Raw genomic sequence first — 15,881 nt, forward strand, 5'->3', positions numbered from 1 at the left:
GTCTGTGTCTGCCTGCTGCTGCTCTCTGATAATCTAGGTCTGTTCCACATGATTATAGATTATCAATATCTTCTTTTTACAGCTCCCTGGCCACAGGAGACAGTTGCCTGAGCAACGCTGCCAAGGTAAGCTATTGGATTCAAGAGTGTGTGAGAGTGCCTGTGTTTTTGCATGTGTTTGTGAAGTCCTGGACTATCGTACTAATGGCAGCCTACAGCAGAGAGTCACAACAGAATGTCATTACCACATAAACCCAGTATTGATCTTCACGGCCTGAACCTGTGTCTGCTAACTCATTGATTATGCATAGGAAAGCTACCATGCTGTGGCTTTTGCTCAGCATCTGCTCCACCCCAAAAATGACATGCACACATTTTTACCTTCTAGGATGACTTGCACAAAGTCCTGGGCGGACATCTTGCCCTTCCTAGCGAAGCACTGGTAAGCTCCACCGTCACTCTTCGACATGCCCTCCATGATGAGGTTCTCCCTGTTGAGCCCCGAGAAACGAACGCTGTTGCCCGGGTAGATGATCTCTCCGTTGCGGTACCATGACAGCTCGTACTCATCTGAGCCGCTCACGCTACAGGACAGAGACACCTTGCTACCCACGCTGCCTTTCACCTTGCGAGGGCTGACCACGGCCTTCAGAGGCTCTGAGGACACAAAATAAGAGACACATTTTTATTTTCAAAGGTGATTCATTGATTTATTGCAGCAAGACTGAGAGGAACATACAGAGAAGGGAAGATAGAAAAGAAAGTGCAGGGTTGAATTTGGCAAGCATGGATAGATAAGGATTTCAAAAAGAACGATAAAGGTAAAACAACAAAATAATTAATCAGCCTACAAAGAAATAATCTGTGTAAATTCCAATAAAATTATTGGACATGTTTATGATGATGGAGTAAACACTGCATGTCATGTTATACAAAATACTCACGCTTTATATACAGGCGCCCCATGACTTCAGCATTGCCATAGCTGTTCCACACTTCACACACATACGTCCCAGAATCACTGGGCTGCGTGCTCTCGATCAGCAGCCCTGTGATGGTCTGGCGGAAGCGGCTGTCAGGCTCCAGAGGGCTGTTGTCCTTCAGCCAGCGGTACTTGGGCGTTGGGTAGCCCGAGGCCTTACAGGGCAGCTCCACCCGATGATTAATCATCACCTCTCTGTGGTCAAAGCCATCCAAGATGCCTGGCTCAGCATTGGTGGGGTCTAGAAGGAGCAGAGAATTTAGTGTTAATTAGCGGTGAGCGTTGCCAGGAGCTTGATAGTGTAATCCAATATTGATTTTTGTGGGTCAAGATTCTGTTCCATATACTGTATATTTTGTTATGCAAGGGAGAGAAGAGAGAAAGAGACTGTGTTGCTACAGTTCAAGACAGGATTTTATTGTGGCAAAGAAAGTGGAGAAGGTTCTATATATTGGATCTTGTTTATCCATCCATCAGTCTGTCTGTGATTACTCACCAGCATACAACATAATCTACAGCCTGAAACAACCTGTAATACAATGAATGTTTTGTTACTGAATGGCCCTATATGGTCTGTTCACAGCAAGATGATTCTCTCTGTGTGGAGTTTGCATGTTCTCCCTGTGTCTGCGTGGGTTTTCTCCTGGTACTCCAGCTTCCTCCCACAGTCCAAAGACGTGCAGATTGAGGTTAGGTCAATTGGAGAGTATGAATGGTTGTTGGCTTATATGTTGGCTCTGCGATACGCTGGCAACCTGTCCGGGGTGTACCTCGCCTCTCGCCCAATGTCAACAAGCATTGGCAGTATAGATAATGGGTGGATGGATTTTTTAAAACTTATTTGACGTGTAGAACAGTTGTCCATCACACTAGGAGCTAAACTGAGCAGACAATAGACTTGGCCATAACTCTAAATATGACTTAACATTAACATATATGGAGTTTGCTGGTATTGCCACAACATGATGCAGCCATTATTGCTGACATGGAATCAGGCCTCATGGATCTGTAACATCCTGTTAGTTTCCGTGCATTTTTTTACATTTCCTGTTTTAATATTAACTCTGTATAAATTGTTCTTATGGCCAAATCACACATATGCCAATGTGATATTGAGTGTATGAACCCCTGGACTGTGAGTAAAGACCTTGTACTTTTAACATGTGTTTAAGTCTCATCACTCAACTGTTGTTACAGGTTCAGCCACAATATAAAAAAAACAGTTAGCTGTTGTAATCAGTACTCTGTAGGAATAGCCATTGCTTACCTGACACAATGAGACGTGCACTGTTGCTCTGACGAGTCTCGCCGGTGTAGCGGTGGCGTGTGGTGCAGCGGTAGTTATTCAGCCCATCCTCAGGCAGGACGTCCAGAATGTACAAGGCTCCCGTGGATGGGATGAGATATCTTTGTCCTGAAGCAGATAAAGACAAGAGGAAACATATGAAATACAGCAGTTATGTTGTTGTTATCCAGATAAAAATAAAAAAATGTTGTGCATTATAAAGAATTTATTCACTTCAGCACAACTGAAAGATCTTTCTCCATAGGGTGTTGATGGATTTCAAGCTCACAGCATACACAACCTTATTATTTGTGAACAAAGTAAAAGTGAGATATGGATTTCTACTGTTAACTCACAAATAATTGAAGAAATGGGGTAAAATCTGTATCTCCCAGATCATGTATCCATACATTTCAAAAATATAAAAAAGTTGGTAAAATCAGAACTGCATATTAAAAATTTGACCTCTAACAGCTTTGATTGTCTTGTCTATGACTTCTGCTGTTGCAGAAACCCTACTGGTGCCAATGTCTGGTATCTGAAAGCCAATCCCCCTTTAGCTGTCACAGCCAGGTCTGTGTGTGCGGTAATATTATGTTAATTCTCCAGATCAAACCAGCTTGAGTGGGGTTGTCAACATCCATAAGGAATGAAACCTTCCCCTCCGCCATCACATGGATGCCCAACTTCCCATGGGAGCAGATTGATGTCAAAACTGATCGAAAAAGCAATTTACAGGAGATTGTCTTCACTGTGTGCAGTGGTGGGCAATGCTGAGATAGAGGCAGCTTAGGGAAGCCTTTAAGGCCTGAGGTAAACAGCCCTGTCAAGACTACAGGTAATGTTGACGGGGTCACAAAAAAAAATAACGTTCACCTGACATCACAGATTATTGCATGGAGTTCAGCACAGTTTATAAAAAGTTTTCTCCTCAGCATTTCTCACTTCTGATTTTTGTCAATATTTCGCAATAAACATAGTTTACTAATTGTAAATTACCTGCTGACTGAGCTAATAAAAGAAGACTTGGATGTGACAGTATTGTAAGGGGTTGTGTTAAATTAGGGATTGATTCCTGAAAGAGGTTTCTAATTTCTGTCTGTGTGTGTGTGTGTGTGTGTGTGTGTGTGTGTTATTTTAGTGACATTAAGAGGACCATAAAACAATATGAAAACTTGGCACTGTGCAATAATGCAAACTTATACGAAACCATATAACTGCATTGAGCTCAGTGTGATAAATTATCAAACTCTAGCAATTCATCTTCTATGGAAGATCATTTTTATACTGTGAAGCATGAATGGGCAGAAAATGGCTTTTTATGAAGGTCCAACACTTAAACTGTACATCTAACTACTATTTAATTACATCTGTAGAATATTAAGAAGAGGAGAAACGCACGTTGGCCCTAACACTGCTGAAGTTTTGCTTGTGATTGAGGTAAAAAAATTTATATTATTGTTTGAAAAAAGATCAACTGCTTAGATTAGCAAAAAAATATCTCCCTGCATATTTGATTTTGATTGCACCGCATATCTGAAGGCAGTCATATCACAATTTTCTCCAAAAGTAGAGCGAAAACTGGGGCTGTGTGGGAGCTGCTAAACCAGATTAGCGGTGGGTAATTCATTTAACTTGAACAGGGGGAGCTGTGGGGGTTTCTTGTGATGTTCCAGAGTTATAACGTGTACAGTATGGCGTGTTCTTTTGAATTCATGTTTTTAAAAAAGTGGGTGGTCTGTCAAACAAAACCAGAAATTAGCATAAGACGTTCTGACACGAGAAATTCCACAATTTTCTATTTGCAGTTTGCTGGTGCATTTGTTGTTGTCCGTGAGGAAGGCCTTCCAAATAGAAATTTCAAGATCCTATGAAAAATGCATGGACAGGCAAATACGGAGGTTTCTCTTTTCTGTATGGGTTAACAAATTAGACGCCACCTCCCTTAAGTCACGTAACATCATCCCCTGTAGATCATAGATTCTTGGGCTGCAGTCTAGAATTATACGACACAACTGTCTGACAGAAGAGTTTGAGTGAGATATTGATAAGAGACAACCTGAATATAACGTTACACTCTACACTAATGTTCACATCAAACCACTACATGCTTTAATTTTCCACTTGAGACTCATATCTTTGAAGGAAGCAAAGCAGGCTTAATGTGTTTCTATTTAAAATGCATTTTCATGTTTATACTTGCAAAGAAAAATCAACCTTGAGGGGTTAAGCAAATGAGGGGGCACAAAGAGAGAGAGAGAGAGAAAAAAAAGCACTGCTATTGTAAGCATTGACCTAGATAGAACCGACAACAGATTCTACAGATTTGATGTCCTGAAGGGGTTTCACTGGTTTACATATAGGGCTGTTAGATGGGCAACCAGCAAGTGGAAAAGAGAGAGGGTGTGACTGTGTGCTCAGTGTGTGTGTACTCAGTGTGTGTGTGTGTGCGTGTGTGGTGCCGGTAGTCATGTATGCATGCCAGTATGTGATTTGATTGGTGGGAGGAAATCTTCTCAGAGGTTGAGGAGGCCAGATGCAAAAAAAAATAATAAAAAAACATTTTCACAGAGAAGTTATGTTTTTCATGCCATTTCATTTTTAATTTTTTTCGAATGGCTTTGCATTTCTGTATATTTTAACTAATCACACATGGCTGTGACCAGTTAAGAAAGATAAATATGAAAGATGGGAAATATTTTACCGATAAATAAGTACTACATGTGGAAGAAAAGGTGGAATCCCCGAAGACTACATACGACCATGCTGCAGCAAAAACAAAATTCAGACATCTCCTCAGAAGCTGTCCTCACACACACACACACACACACACACACACACACACACACACACACACACACACACACACACACACACACACACACACACACACACACACACACACACTGCCTCGTTCCCTTTTTTCTCTCCTCCCTTCCCTTCTGGCTTCTCCATTTTGATTCTGTACTGGTCCTCTGAAATCTCACTGTGGAATCCATCTTGAGTGAGACAAAATGGTATTTCACTCCAGCCGCTGTGAGCTGCTGCAATTTTCTCTTCAAGCACCTCTATGCTCCTGCACTGCCTTTTAAGACGTCAGAGCTCTGTTATGACAGAATGAAGTGCAGGCAGAGGGAGGGGATTTCAAAATGAGAGCTATTGTGTTGAATTGGACAGTATTGTATCTGTTCCTCGCGACCCGTTCCCCTTAATCTGTCTGCTTTGTCTTTAACTCACTCAGAACATGATACATTAGCATTTGGGAGCAATTGCTTTTCACAAAACCAGCATGTCAAGTAGGATATTATGCACAATGCCCTGTTAAACACTAAAACGTGTTCCCAAATGCATTAAAAAAATCCTCTGGACGGACATTTCTGTGTTATTGTCAGAAAGTGGAGCCCCTTCCTCTCCATTCCTTCACAGCCACTGCCACTGTAAAGTGAAAAAGTGCTCCACTCCTCCAAACACATTTTATCTTATCATCCCCACTTTGCCAGAGACAGAATCTAATACAAGCAGCAGGCTCTCACTCACAGCAGGCTAAATAAGCCTCGACGTACAGATGAGCGAGTGTCACAGCGCACTCCCTGCCAACAGACGCTCGCAAGACGCTGTGATTTAAATGAGAGCTGAGCTGGTTACATCTAAGGTGACAATCAGCGACTCGGTAACTGGAATGAATTAGTGATAAACTTCCAATTTGTTTTATCCCGACTGGTCATGCCAAATCAATTGACTGTAAAAGAGGATTATGTGTGTCGCAGATGATCTACAGGGATTTCCTCTGCATGCAAATACATACGTGGTACAAAACTGCAAAGTACAGAAAGAATATGCGAAACTCAATTGTGAAATGACTTTCTTGTTGAGCTGTTGATTGCTCTTACATATGTTATGTGTATATTTCTGGTAAACAAAATTTTTGTTTACATTCAGTGATTTTTACCCCAAAAAATATTTTATATAGTATTTTTTTTGTATTTGACCTGATCAGGATGTACCCCGCCTGTCGCCCAATGTCAGCTGGGATTGGCTCCAGTCCACTCCCACAACACTTATGGATGAATGGATGAATCATGGTTTCCTCTTTATTGCCTTTGTCAATTTTGTTTGTCCTTACATCAGCATATAGCATAAAGCCAATGTGCATTCACGGTACAAACAAACAAAACAGGGAAATAAGAAAAACTAGATACTTTAGCAATACAAGAATAACTATTTTTGATGAATTACAAAAACAATATGACAAAACGTATACGACACCATGTGAGTTTACCGTCTGGATTTAATGGGTTAAAATGTTTAGTGCAAACACTCCTCTCATCTGTCGGTGAGTCAGAGAAGTTATTGTTTAAAGAGGACGTTGGGACCGGCTCTCAGTGCACTGTGAGTCAGACGGTGAGGAGGGACCCACTTCTTGTTGGGTCAGCAGAGACAGAGTGATGATAAATGGGCTTATGAACGCTCTACGTCTGTGTGGTAACTTCGCTGGCCCACTTCAACTCTCCTAGGTCAGACCAGACATTAAAGTTAAATTAAAAACAGATAGCTGTCTATCATGGGCTTTCTGTAGTGTACACTGTATCTGCACTAAATGCACCAGCACAAATGTTACTTAAAATGATAGTGTGGGCTGTTGAAAGTGGATACAACACCTCTTCACAGCTTCATCTCAGATATAATTTACTGTTTTTATCTTGACTCAGATGCTGATACAATCCTGCAAAAACCTGTGTGAGGAAACACTGCATTGACTCCTTTGGTGGTAATATGAGAGGAGAGAACGCTGTAGACTAATATCTGCCTGCTCAGAGTCGTGGCTACTTTGCATGGTGAAACAGGGCGCAGGGGGCCGGACGTCAGATCGCAGCTTTAATCTGATTTGATTGCGGTCAGATTGCAGGACTGAACTCTACACCGCAGAGCTCCTCAGGACTGCGTGGCAGCATGCAAAGAAGCTGGAACGAGCACCATGACTATTCTGCAGATATTACCAAGAAATAACTTGTTAATCCGTCTGACTATCGATTTTTTAAACAATACACAATCACGCTATGTCCAACGATGCCTGGTAGCGTATTGTAAGTGCCGTGCTGTAAACGCTGAGCTACTACACACAGCAGACCACTGGGTGAACGTGGACACCGTGGCTCTCGCCTGGATGCATTTAATTAACACGATGACTCTGAAATCAATAGACGACATGCTAATGGTCAAACTACTGCAACACTCTTTAAATCAGTGGATACAACCTTCTCTGGTGACACAGGAGCGTCATAATACAAAAATGAAACCTGAAGAAGAATGAACAGTATTTTTTGTAAAATAAAATACATGGTAATAAACAACAACCTTATTATATTTTGTAGAAGATTTTCTTAGAAGATCAACTAAGGTCATTTTGCACAGCTCATCTATCTATTGACATTGAACAAATGTGGTCTGATTCTATTCATCCCCAACATTTAGCTACGTAGTTACATGTCTTCACCATTGTCGGTTTATTTGAGTGTGTTGCATGTTCAACACTGTTGTTGTAGGTAGTTTGTAATCTCGAAAATTTCACAAGGATTCTAAAAACTCAGTGGGGGAAACAATGGAAATTGATAAGGGTGGTGACACACTCCCTGCATGGAGAATGTCTTGGTTATCGTTTTGGTGGCCGTGAGGTAAGAGCAGCCACAATTCCTGCATAAAGGTCCATTTTTACAAATGTGTTGAATTGGTGTGTTTAGTCTGTCTCGCTCTTCAATTGTGGGTTTCTTTTTCACTGTGTTTTAAGATCATGTCTGAAATAACTGCAATTCAGAAAAGAAAGAAGACATTAGAAGAGACGACTGGCACGACAATTGAAGGGATTGAGGCCGTTATTGAGAGACATTGACGATATATGCTACCAAGGTGACCAACCAGAGCTGTGATCTGCGTCACCATGAAGAGTAGTTACTCACGGTTTTGCCTTTTCTTTACACGTGATGTGCACAGTTCTCAACAAAAATGTATCAGAAAATTGTTTTGTTGATAGTCACACTGACATCATATTAGTAGCATGGGATAAAACTGACCCTCTCACTTTGGTTTCAAGCATGCGAGGCAGTAGATTTCCAATGCTCTCTCTGCTCTCATTTTTGCTCTGGCAATGGGTAAACCAAAATCACGCTTTCTATACTTTCAATGTAGAAAGATAAATGAATAACCTCTTATATTTTGGGGACGGCAAAGAAACAAATATATAGTGCAGATTATTACTGCACCAAAAGAAAATGTAGACTTTTCTAATACTTAAACTAATGCAATCAAAATCCGGATAAATCCAGAGGCCCTCAGCACCTGTAAAAGTCACCTATAAAAATCTCTTTCTCTCAATGCACCTGCTGTGTGAATAGATTTAGGATGTACAAGTAAACGACAGAGCTGCCATTGAAGCCCTGGTGAAGAAGGCATCCTTGGTTCAGTGAAAGTTTTGGCATCAGAGCTGGAATGCTAAGAGAATCTGTCTCTTATTCAGCCTCAAAAACCTCTGTGTTCCTGTTTGGCTCTTTCTACTTCCTCTGCTGCTTCTCCTCTCTCTCTGCTGCTAGGTCTCTCTCTGTCTCCCCCCTCTCCGTCTCTCCCTCTGTGTCCTGAATGCTAAAACAGTGTTTGGCTGTGTCAGAACACTGCAATGAAATTCTGCAGTCTCAAACGCCCACATCCAGTAAACATTTTCGTTTACCTCGATGTTGACCCTAAAATGTATCTTTTAGCGGTAAGAAAGACTTCGACAAGTTAATTAAGAAATCCTACAGAGGTCAAAAAAGACACTGGACATAATGGGAATTGGTTTAAATCATCCTCACATAATTTTAAGTAAAGATGAGATGTTTGATTTGAGGCACAGATTCAGGGGATAGAGGATTACTGCCAATGAAGATCTGTCCATTGAGAGACTTTATGCATGAACTTTAAGGATTTACTTTAAAATATTTCCTTCCTGGTGCGTCTGCCGTTGTTGTTGTTGTTTTATATAAATTTATATATGTTTATCACATATTACGGATACAGGTCAAGCTACTCCTACACCTACTCTTACCCCTGTTGCCACCCTCTCCCTCTCACCTTCCAAACTACTGGTGATTAACACATATTGATAGACAAGGGGGGGAAATAGACAGAGACAGACAGACGGACAGACAGTCAGGTGGAAGGACAAGCCCAGAGTTTTTCATAACTTTGCGATCACCTGCTCAGCCCTTATGTATTTCACCTGGGTTTCATTATCTCCGCCCGTTGTGTATTTAATCCCCGTTTCCCCTCTCTCCCTTTTCATCAGTTCACCTCCCCGGTGTTATCTCCAGCTTCTGCTCGGTTCCACTGTTTCCCAGAGTTTCTTTTTCTATCTGCCTGCCTGTCATCTGTAATCCTGTTTATTTTCATTACAACAACCTGCCTTTATTGTGTTGCTGCATTAGGAATCCTTAAATTGTGACAGAAGGCTGTTGGATCACAAAGAGACTTATCTTTCTTTTAAAGCATGCATGTGTGTCATAAGAATATTTAAATTCCTAAATCTAGTATTTCAATTATCTAATGTCTACTAATCAAGTATACATTTTATTATAATCATGTTTTTGTCATGGCTTTACACACGCTCTGAGGTTTAACAGCTACATCATGAAGCACTAATTTGATCTGAAACACTCCAGTTAGGTATTAAAATATATATTTCTTTTTTCAGAGGTATATTTCCAAACAGCAGGACAGATGGAGTGAAATGCAGTGACTGGTAGTGTTATACCACCATTGTTTTAAATTAGAAATGGGTTTTCATTTACCATAAATAATTTGTGAACTGTAATCCATGCAAAAAATGTCCAACTGCCACGAGATGAACAATTCATATTTAATAAACAACTGAACAAGTGAAAGATGTAATTTTAATAAATCATGGGACCCCCGCTATTTCTGAGTATTTTCCCTGTCACATCAGATTGCTACATTGCTGTAGGTTTAGTGGTCACAGAGACATGTTATCTTGCAGAGAAAGCAAATATTTACTATAATAAACAATGTGAAAATATATATTACATATATATATATTATATATAACATTTTAAATATAGTTTTGTAAACATATCTCTGAAAATAAAAATTTGAGAAAAGACTGTAAAAGGAAGAATTACTCACAGATTATGGCACTGCAATGCATGTTGTCAATAATGACATAGAGCTATAGCCTGAGGCTACATAAGCTTCATATAGTTTTTCTACAGTTTCAGAGATATGCAAGAAGATAATGCTGTTGTTAGGGAAGAGGAGCTCTGCACCTGTGTGAAGAGATAGTTTACGTCACGATGGGAGACCAACCTCGTACAAGGGCGCATGGAGAGAGGATTAATTTTGCATTAATGTATAGTAGCTTGCTGAGCTTGGCTGCAGGCAGGCATGCACACATGCGTGCACCTACACACACATCACAAAAACTGCTGAAAAGGAGAGTCGGGTCTCCAAGGTTAAAGAGTCTGGGGGTTGTTGATGTCTTTGATGAGGTTAGCAATCCAGTAATCTCTGCTGAACCTCAGAGCCATTAAACAGCAGGTTGCTAAGCAGACCTGTGCATTCAAGAACATCAAGAGGGCAGCATCAGAATAACAACAGTTGGAGCAGGTTTTTTATGTTGGTGGAGACAATACACAATGTTTTTCCGAATTCATTGTAAAATGGGCAACATGTTCAATGTGCTTCCACATGTTTTTTTTTCCCGCAGAAGAACATAGTAAAAGTTTTTCAAATACATTTTACACTTCCTGTGAACACTGGTGATTGAGATTTCATTTAAAACCACTGAGGTTCAAACCACAGTTATAATAAACCACTTTACCAGTTAAGTGTGAAAGCAGAGAGAAGGAAATGTGGAGATACTCATATTCCAACAACCGTTACCTTCCTGCTTCTGTGCTTTGTCGTTGTCATCTTATGATCAGCCAAATGGCCAGAAAAAGACTAATTTACTATTTAGTTTTACTACATTACAGTGTACTGTAATTTAAAAAACATCTTTCACCCACAGCAGGAGAAACTGTTATCAACTGTTGCGCTGTGTGTATGACTCTATGTCTGGAAAATAATACTCACAGATGGATAGTAAAATGAGTAATTAAATCAAGCCTTTTATTTCCACCATACTGGAAAGAGGATGTTGGCTTTGGGCTGCTCGGGTGTGTGTGTGTGTGTGTGTGTGTGTGTGTGTGTGTGTGTGTGTGTGTGTGTGTGTGTGTGTGTGTGTGTGTGTGTGTGTGTGTGTGTGTGTACCCAACATGTGTAACAGTCTGCCATCATAACCTAATTATTGCAGCAGCTTAACAACAGCAATTAGCACATTTCCATCAGACGACACTAATTTGTGAATTCCATTCAGGACCAACACACAAGAGAAAGAGAGAGAAAGAGAGAGAGAGAGAGAGAGAGAGAGAGAGAGAGAGAGACTTAATTCACTGTTGAGATACTGGAAATGCTAAATCCATATCTATAGAGCTGTGAAAATTGCTTATGGTAATTGCAGTTATTGTAAAACTAGGCTGAAGCTTTAATGAAATTTCAAATTTTGATCATTTGTTTTTTGTATAGTCCCCCTCCCCCCGGGGGCCCATGTTTCCTCATCTGACTCCCCAATAAAACACATTCTCCCAACAGATGATTGGTTCAACAAACAATGATTTCACTCTCTCACTCTGGGGGAAAGTAGAATCCTAGTTTGGCAATATTCATAATCTTAAGTGTAAATCTTTCTAGTGTTATATATTTGAACCGTAGGTGTATAGGAAATGTATAATGACCATATGATTATTTGTAATCAGTTAAAAAAAATCCACAAATGTCCAAGTCAGAATTTGAGCAAAAGCTTACTACAATAACCTGTAGAAAACAAAAAGTAAACACAATACCGACAGCTATCTTCTTTTATATATATAAATATACATCATATATTTTTATATATCAATAATCAAGGTAAATGTAAAGTCTTCGCTATTGACAAAAAATTCCATTTTTGAATTAATTTGTACATTTCTTGCTAATATATCTCCATTCATCACCTCTATCAATGTTTAGTTTTGGTTGAAGAAGTTTGAATGTATAGTTTGACTGTGCCTGCATTACTGCTGGAGGGCTTTTGAAGTCGTTACTCTAATGGAGCAAAAGTGCACCAGTCAAAAAATGTTAAAGGTTGATGACTCCATGCAGCAGTCATTGTGCATACAGCTGCCTCGGAATAACATTCTCCCTCCCTCTTTCCTTGCCCCCCCTTATTTCCCCATCTCCCTGCCTCACCCCCCCTTTACTTCCTACGCAGAGATGCATGTTGAGTGATAGGCCTGTGGATGAGTCTGGACAGTGCGTCTGAGGCCCTAGTTTTTAATAGGGTTCTGTTCCCAGTAATTATGCTGACACAATTTGATCAGCGCGGGGCTAAGTATCTTCATCTGAGGGAGATCGGGGGAATTAACGCTGATGTAATAAGTACAATTTGTCACTATTAAGACGGAGGTGTTGACAGGCACTGGTGTTGTCAGGGCAACTGATGGCGCTCCCTTGCTACAGTATGTATTCTGCTCTTCTGCTGCATCCGGCGAGCAGAGCTTTCAGGGCCCCCTCAATAATCGATTCCTCGGGTTGCTCCGCACAGGCAACAGCACACTATGCTATGACATACTGATATATACGCACACAGTATAATAAAGACAGACTGCACCTGGATGTGCTGCAGCTTCACACATTCGCATGCGAGCACATACACTCACCGCAAATACAATACCTACAAACAATTCAACACATAAGCCCAAACCACAGTCCAGCAGCTCCTGTATATTAGTGTCGTGACTGAAAACTGCTGCCAACTGAGATGTGGACCACAGTGGACACTTTGTCTTACAGTGACAAAACTGAAGCACTTAATGTCATTAGAGCCACTCTGAAAGCATGTGTGGTAACAAGGGTAAAGAAATGCACTAATGAGATAGGACTTCAGGCCTCGCTTGTTGCTGAGGAGACAACTAATGCCGAGATCTTGACCCTCTAATCCATCTCATTGAGCATTTTTCTGAAAGAAATCCACATTAGCTATTTATACAAGATGCAGCTAAGCAGAGAGAATCACACTGCCTCAGGGAGATCTGAACCACAATTGGATTTTTGTGTACTTTTATTTAATATACACAATGCAGTAGCATTGTAGTAGTAGCAGTTACTCAAATGCAACTGCAGCCAGGATTCGTAACTACAACAGAAGAAGCAGCTCTTAAAAACGTCTACGTGTTTGCATTGCATCCAAACAACTGAACTGATAATTGAAAGTTGTCTTTAGTATTATGAGTATATGTCTTGCACATTGTCTTGCACATTGTCTCTCGCATCACTTCCAGTTCATGGAAACACAGAAAAGCAGACACCATCGGTAACAATGAACTGTCATTAATATAAATAAAGCAACACTATGTAACTGAGCAACAGCGCTCTCTGCAGCCACACGTGGTGAATAATACTGTAAGGCCTCTTGTCCGAGCGATTAGAAGGTTTTCATGTAGAGAAAATCAAGGCCTATCAATGTGTTGAGCTCTGACTGAGTACAGATACTGGTCCTTTAAACTGCGTCATCTGGATTGTACCTGCTCACCAAAGTTGCATAGAGCAAGAACAGGCATTCAGGGTAAAGAGCGACACCAATCTCTCTGTTTCAAGTTAGTGAACCATCAAGGTAGTTTTATAGCTGCTATCTTGTTAAAAAGTTGCATAGTGTTAATTCAAATAAAAAGGTCTTACAGTGAAACCTGTGCTTTGGCAAGCCAGATTGTGAAAAATACCTGGAGTGTTTTGTGTACTCGAACACTTCCCCCACCCCTCAGATGGCACAAAGGTGAGGAGATAATGAGTGAATTTTCCTTTCTGGGTGAACTATCCCTTTAAATGTATAAATAAATTAAATAATACCTTATATATCCTATATCTATAGCCAAACATTTACACTATTTAACACATATTGGATAGTTGGTTGGTACTTATTTCATTTATTTGCTTACTGTACAGTGCAGAGGCCTCTCTGCTAGACTTCACAAAAACATATCAGTAAGCTCACCTGTCTGTTGATGCAGGAGGAATTTGGTGTACAGACATCTCGTTCTTCACAGATATAACAAACACAACCTCATACCCAGCAAGCCCCCCACCCAAAAAAAGAAGCTGAAGCACGACCACAAAATCATAGATCTGTCCACAAACTGATGAAATATCTCCAGCATCAAGCTGTGGGTCAATCGCACTGCAATATACAAAACAATCTCTGACGCAATCTTCCACTATTTTCAAATCCATGTCCACAAAAGACAATGATGGAAAACAGCTTGAGTCATCAGTGAGTAAGATGATGTCCTGTCTCTGAGCTGTGGCGTAATAGCAACTCATGCGTGGATAAATGATGTATCCCACTCACTGGTCATTGCGAGACAAACTAATACCAGAATAAACGAGTCACGTTTGAAGAACAAAACAACATTCCAACTTGCAGCGGGTTTTCCCTCCACCACATCTTTGCATAAGTGCCAATAAGTACATTAGAGAACGGAATATAAATCTATCAATTTATTGTTTGACTGAGGAAATATAAGCCATCAAAACTATTGACAGCATTTGTCATAAATTAAGCCGAGATTGGAGAATATAGTGTTATTGATGGCTGCCCTTTTAAAAGCTTTTGGAAAAGGTCAGCATATGTGCAACCCTGTTAAGATTGCAGCAAACTGCAGTGAAAAAACTGTGCTTAATTATTTTATTAACAATATTTTATGTTAGCCATACAGAAAATTAAATAGTTTAACCAAGATTGTCTAAACAAATGTGAGATGGGCTAGTATGTAGTTTTATTACAATCTCTACAACCTCTGTGCTATAAATTATATACAGCAGTTTTTTATCTTTATTTTTTATATCATCATAGGTGGATGCGATTAAAAATATGCTATGTCCATCATTAAAAAAATCTTTTAATCAATACTATTCCCTCTCCTGATTTTACTGAGAAATACAAATGATCCTTTTAGGCAAAATCTGGTCGGTAGAACATAGCAGCTTATATAAGTATAAGTAATAAATAACTCACGTAACTACATATCACAATTCTGGCAGATACGGCCTAGGTCTAGGCTTTGATATTAAACAAAAGAGCAATGACTAAACTCCAATTCAGAATGCAGCCCTCTTCTTCTTCGTGGGAAAAAACTCAATGAAGCGTGTAAAAGGGTTAGAAACTTACTCTGGAATACACATTTGCCTCAGGCTCTCATTTACCTGAGAAAGCAGGTCACAAGGATCTAAGGAATAGGGAGATATGGCACTAGTGAGGACCAGTCCCCTGTGTTATATACTGTATGCAGCAGTTACTAAAAGAGTTTTCGGAGGAAGGAAGACAATAAAGAAAGAACGAAACATACATGTGGTGTCGATTTTTAGCAAAAGTACACAGCAGGTTTCTAGCCACACCCCAATGCAACCACATTTAAATTGCACACACTTATCAATACCAACCCCCTGAATATGTCTGCATTTTTTCATCAAAATTCACATAATTCTCTGACATATCAAT

General features: G+C 40.1%; 1 protein-coding gene across 3 annotated transcripts in view; it reads right to left on the minus strand.

Moving 5' to 3' along the window:
- The window catches only part of dscamb (Down syndrome cell adhesion molecule b), a 119,905-nt gene that overhangs the window by 42,907 nt on the left and 61,117 nt on the right, over positions 1-15,881 (minus strand). For all 3 annotated transcript variants that reach the window (XM_035155262.2, XM_035155260.2, XM_035155263.1), the window contains exons 4-6: positions 2,249-2,395; positions 944-1,222; positions 381-656 (exon numbers count right to left, since the gene is read on the minus strand). In XM_035155262.2, coding sequence (XP_035011153.2) covers positions 381-656; positions 944-1,222; positions 2,249-2,395 — 702 coding nt within the window. The remainder of the gene's footprint in view (positions 1-380; positions 657-943; positions 1,223-2,248; positions 2,396-15,881) is intronic.

This window comes from Hippoglossus stenolepis, chromosome 4 (assembly GCF_022539355.2).
Source record: "Hippoglossus stenolepis isolate QCI-W04-F060 chromosome 4, HSTE1.2, whole genome shotgun sequence".
In the NCBI taxonomy this organism is placed as follows: domain Eukaryota; kingdom Metazoa; phylum Chordata; class Actinopteri; order Pleuronectiformes; family Pleuronectidae; genus Hippoglossus; species Hippoglossus stenolepis.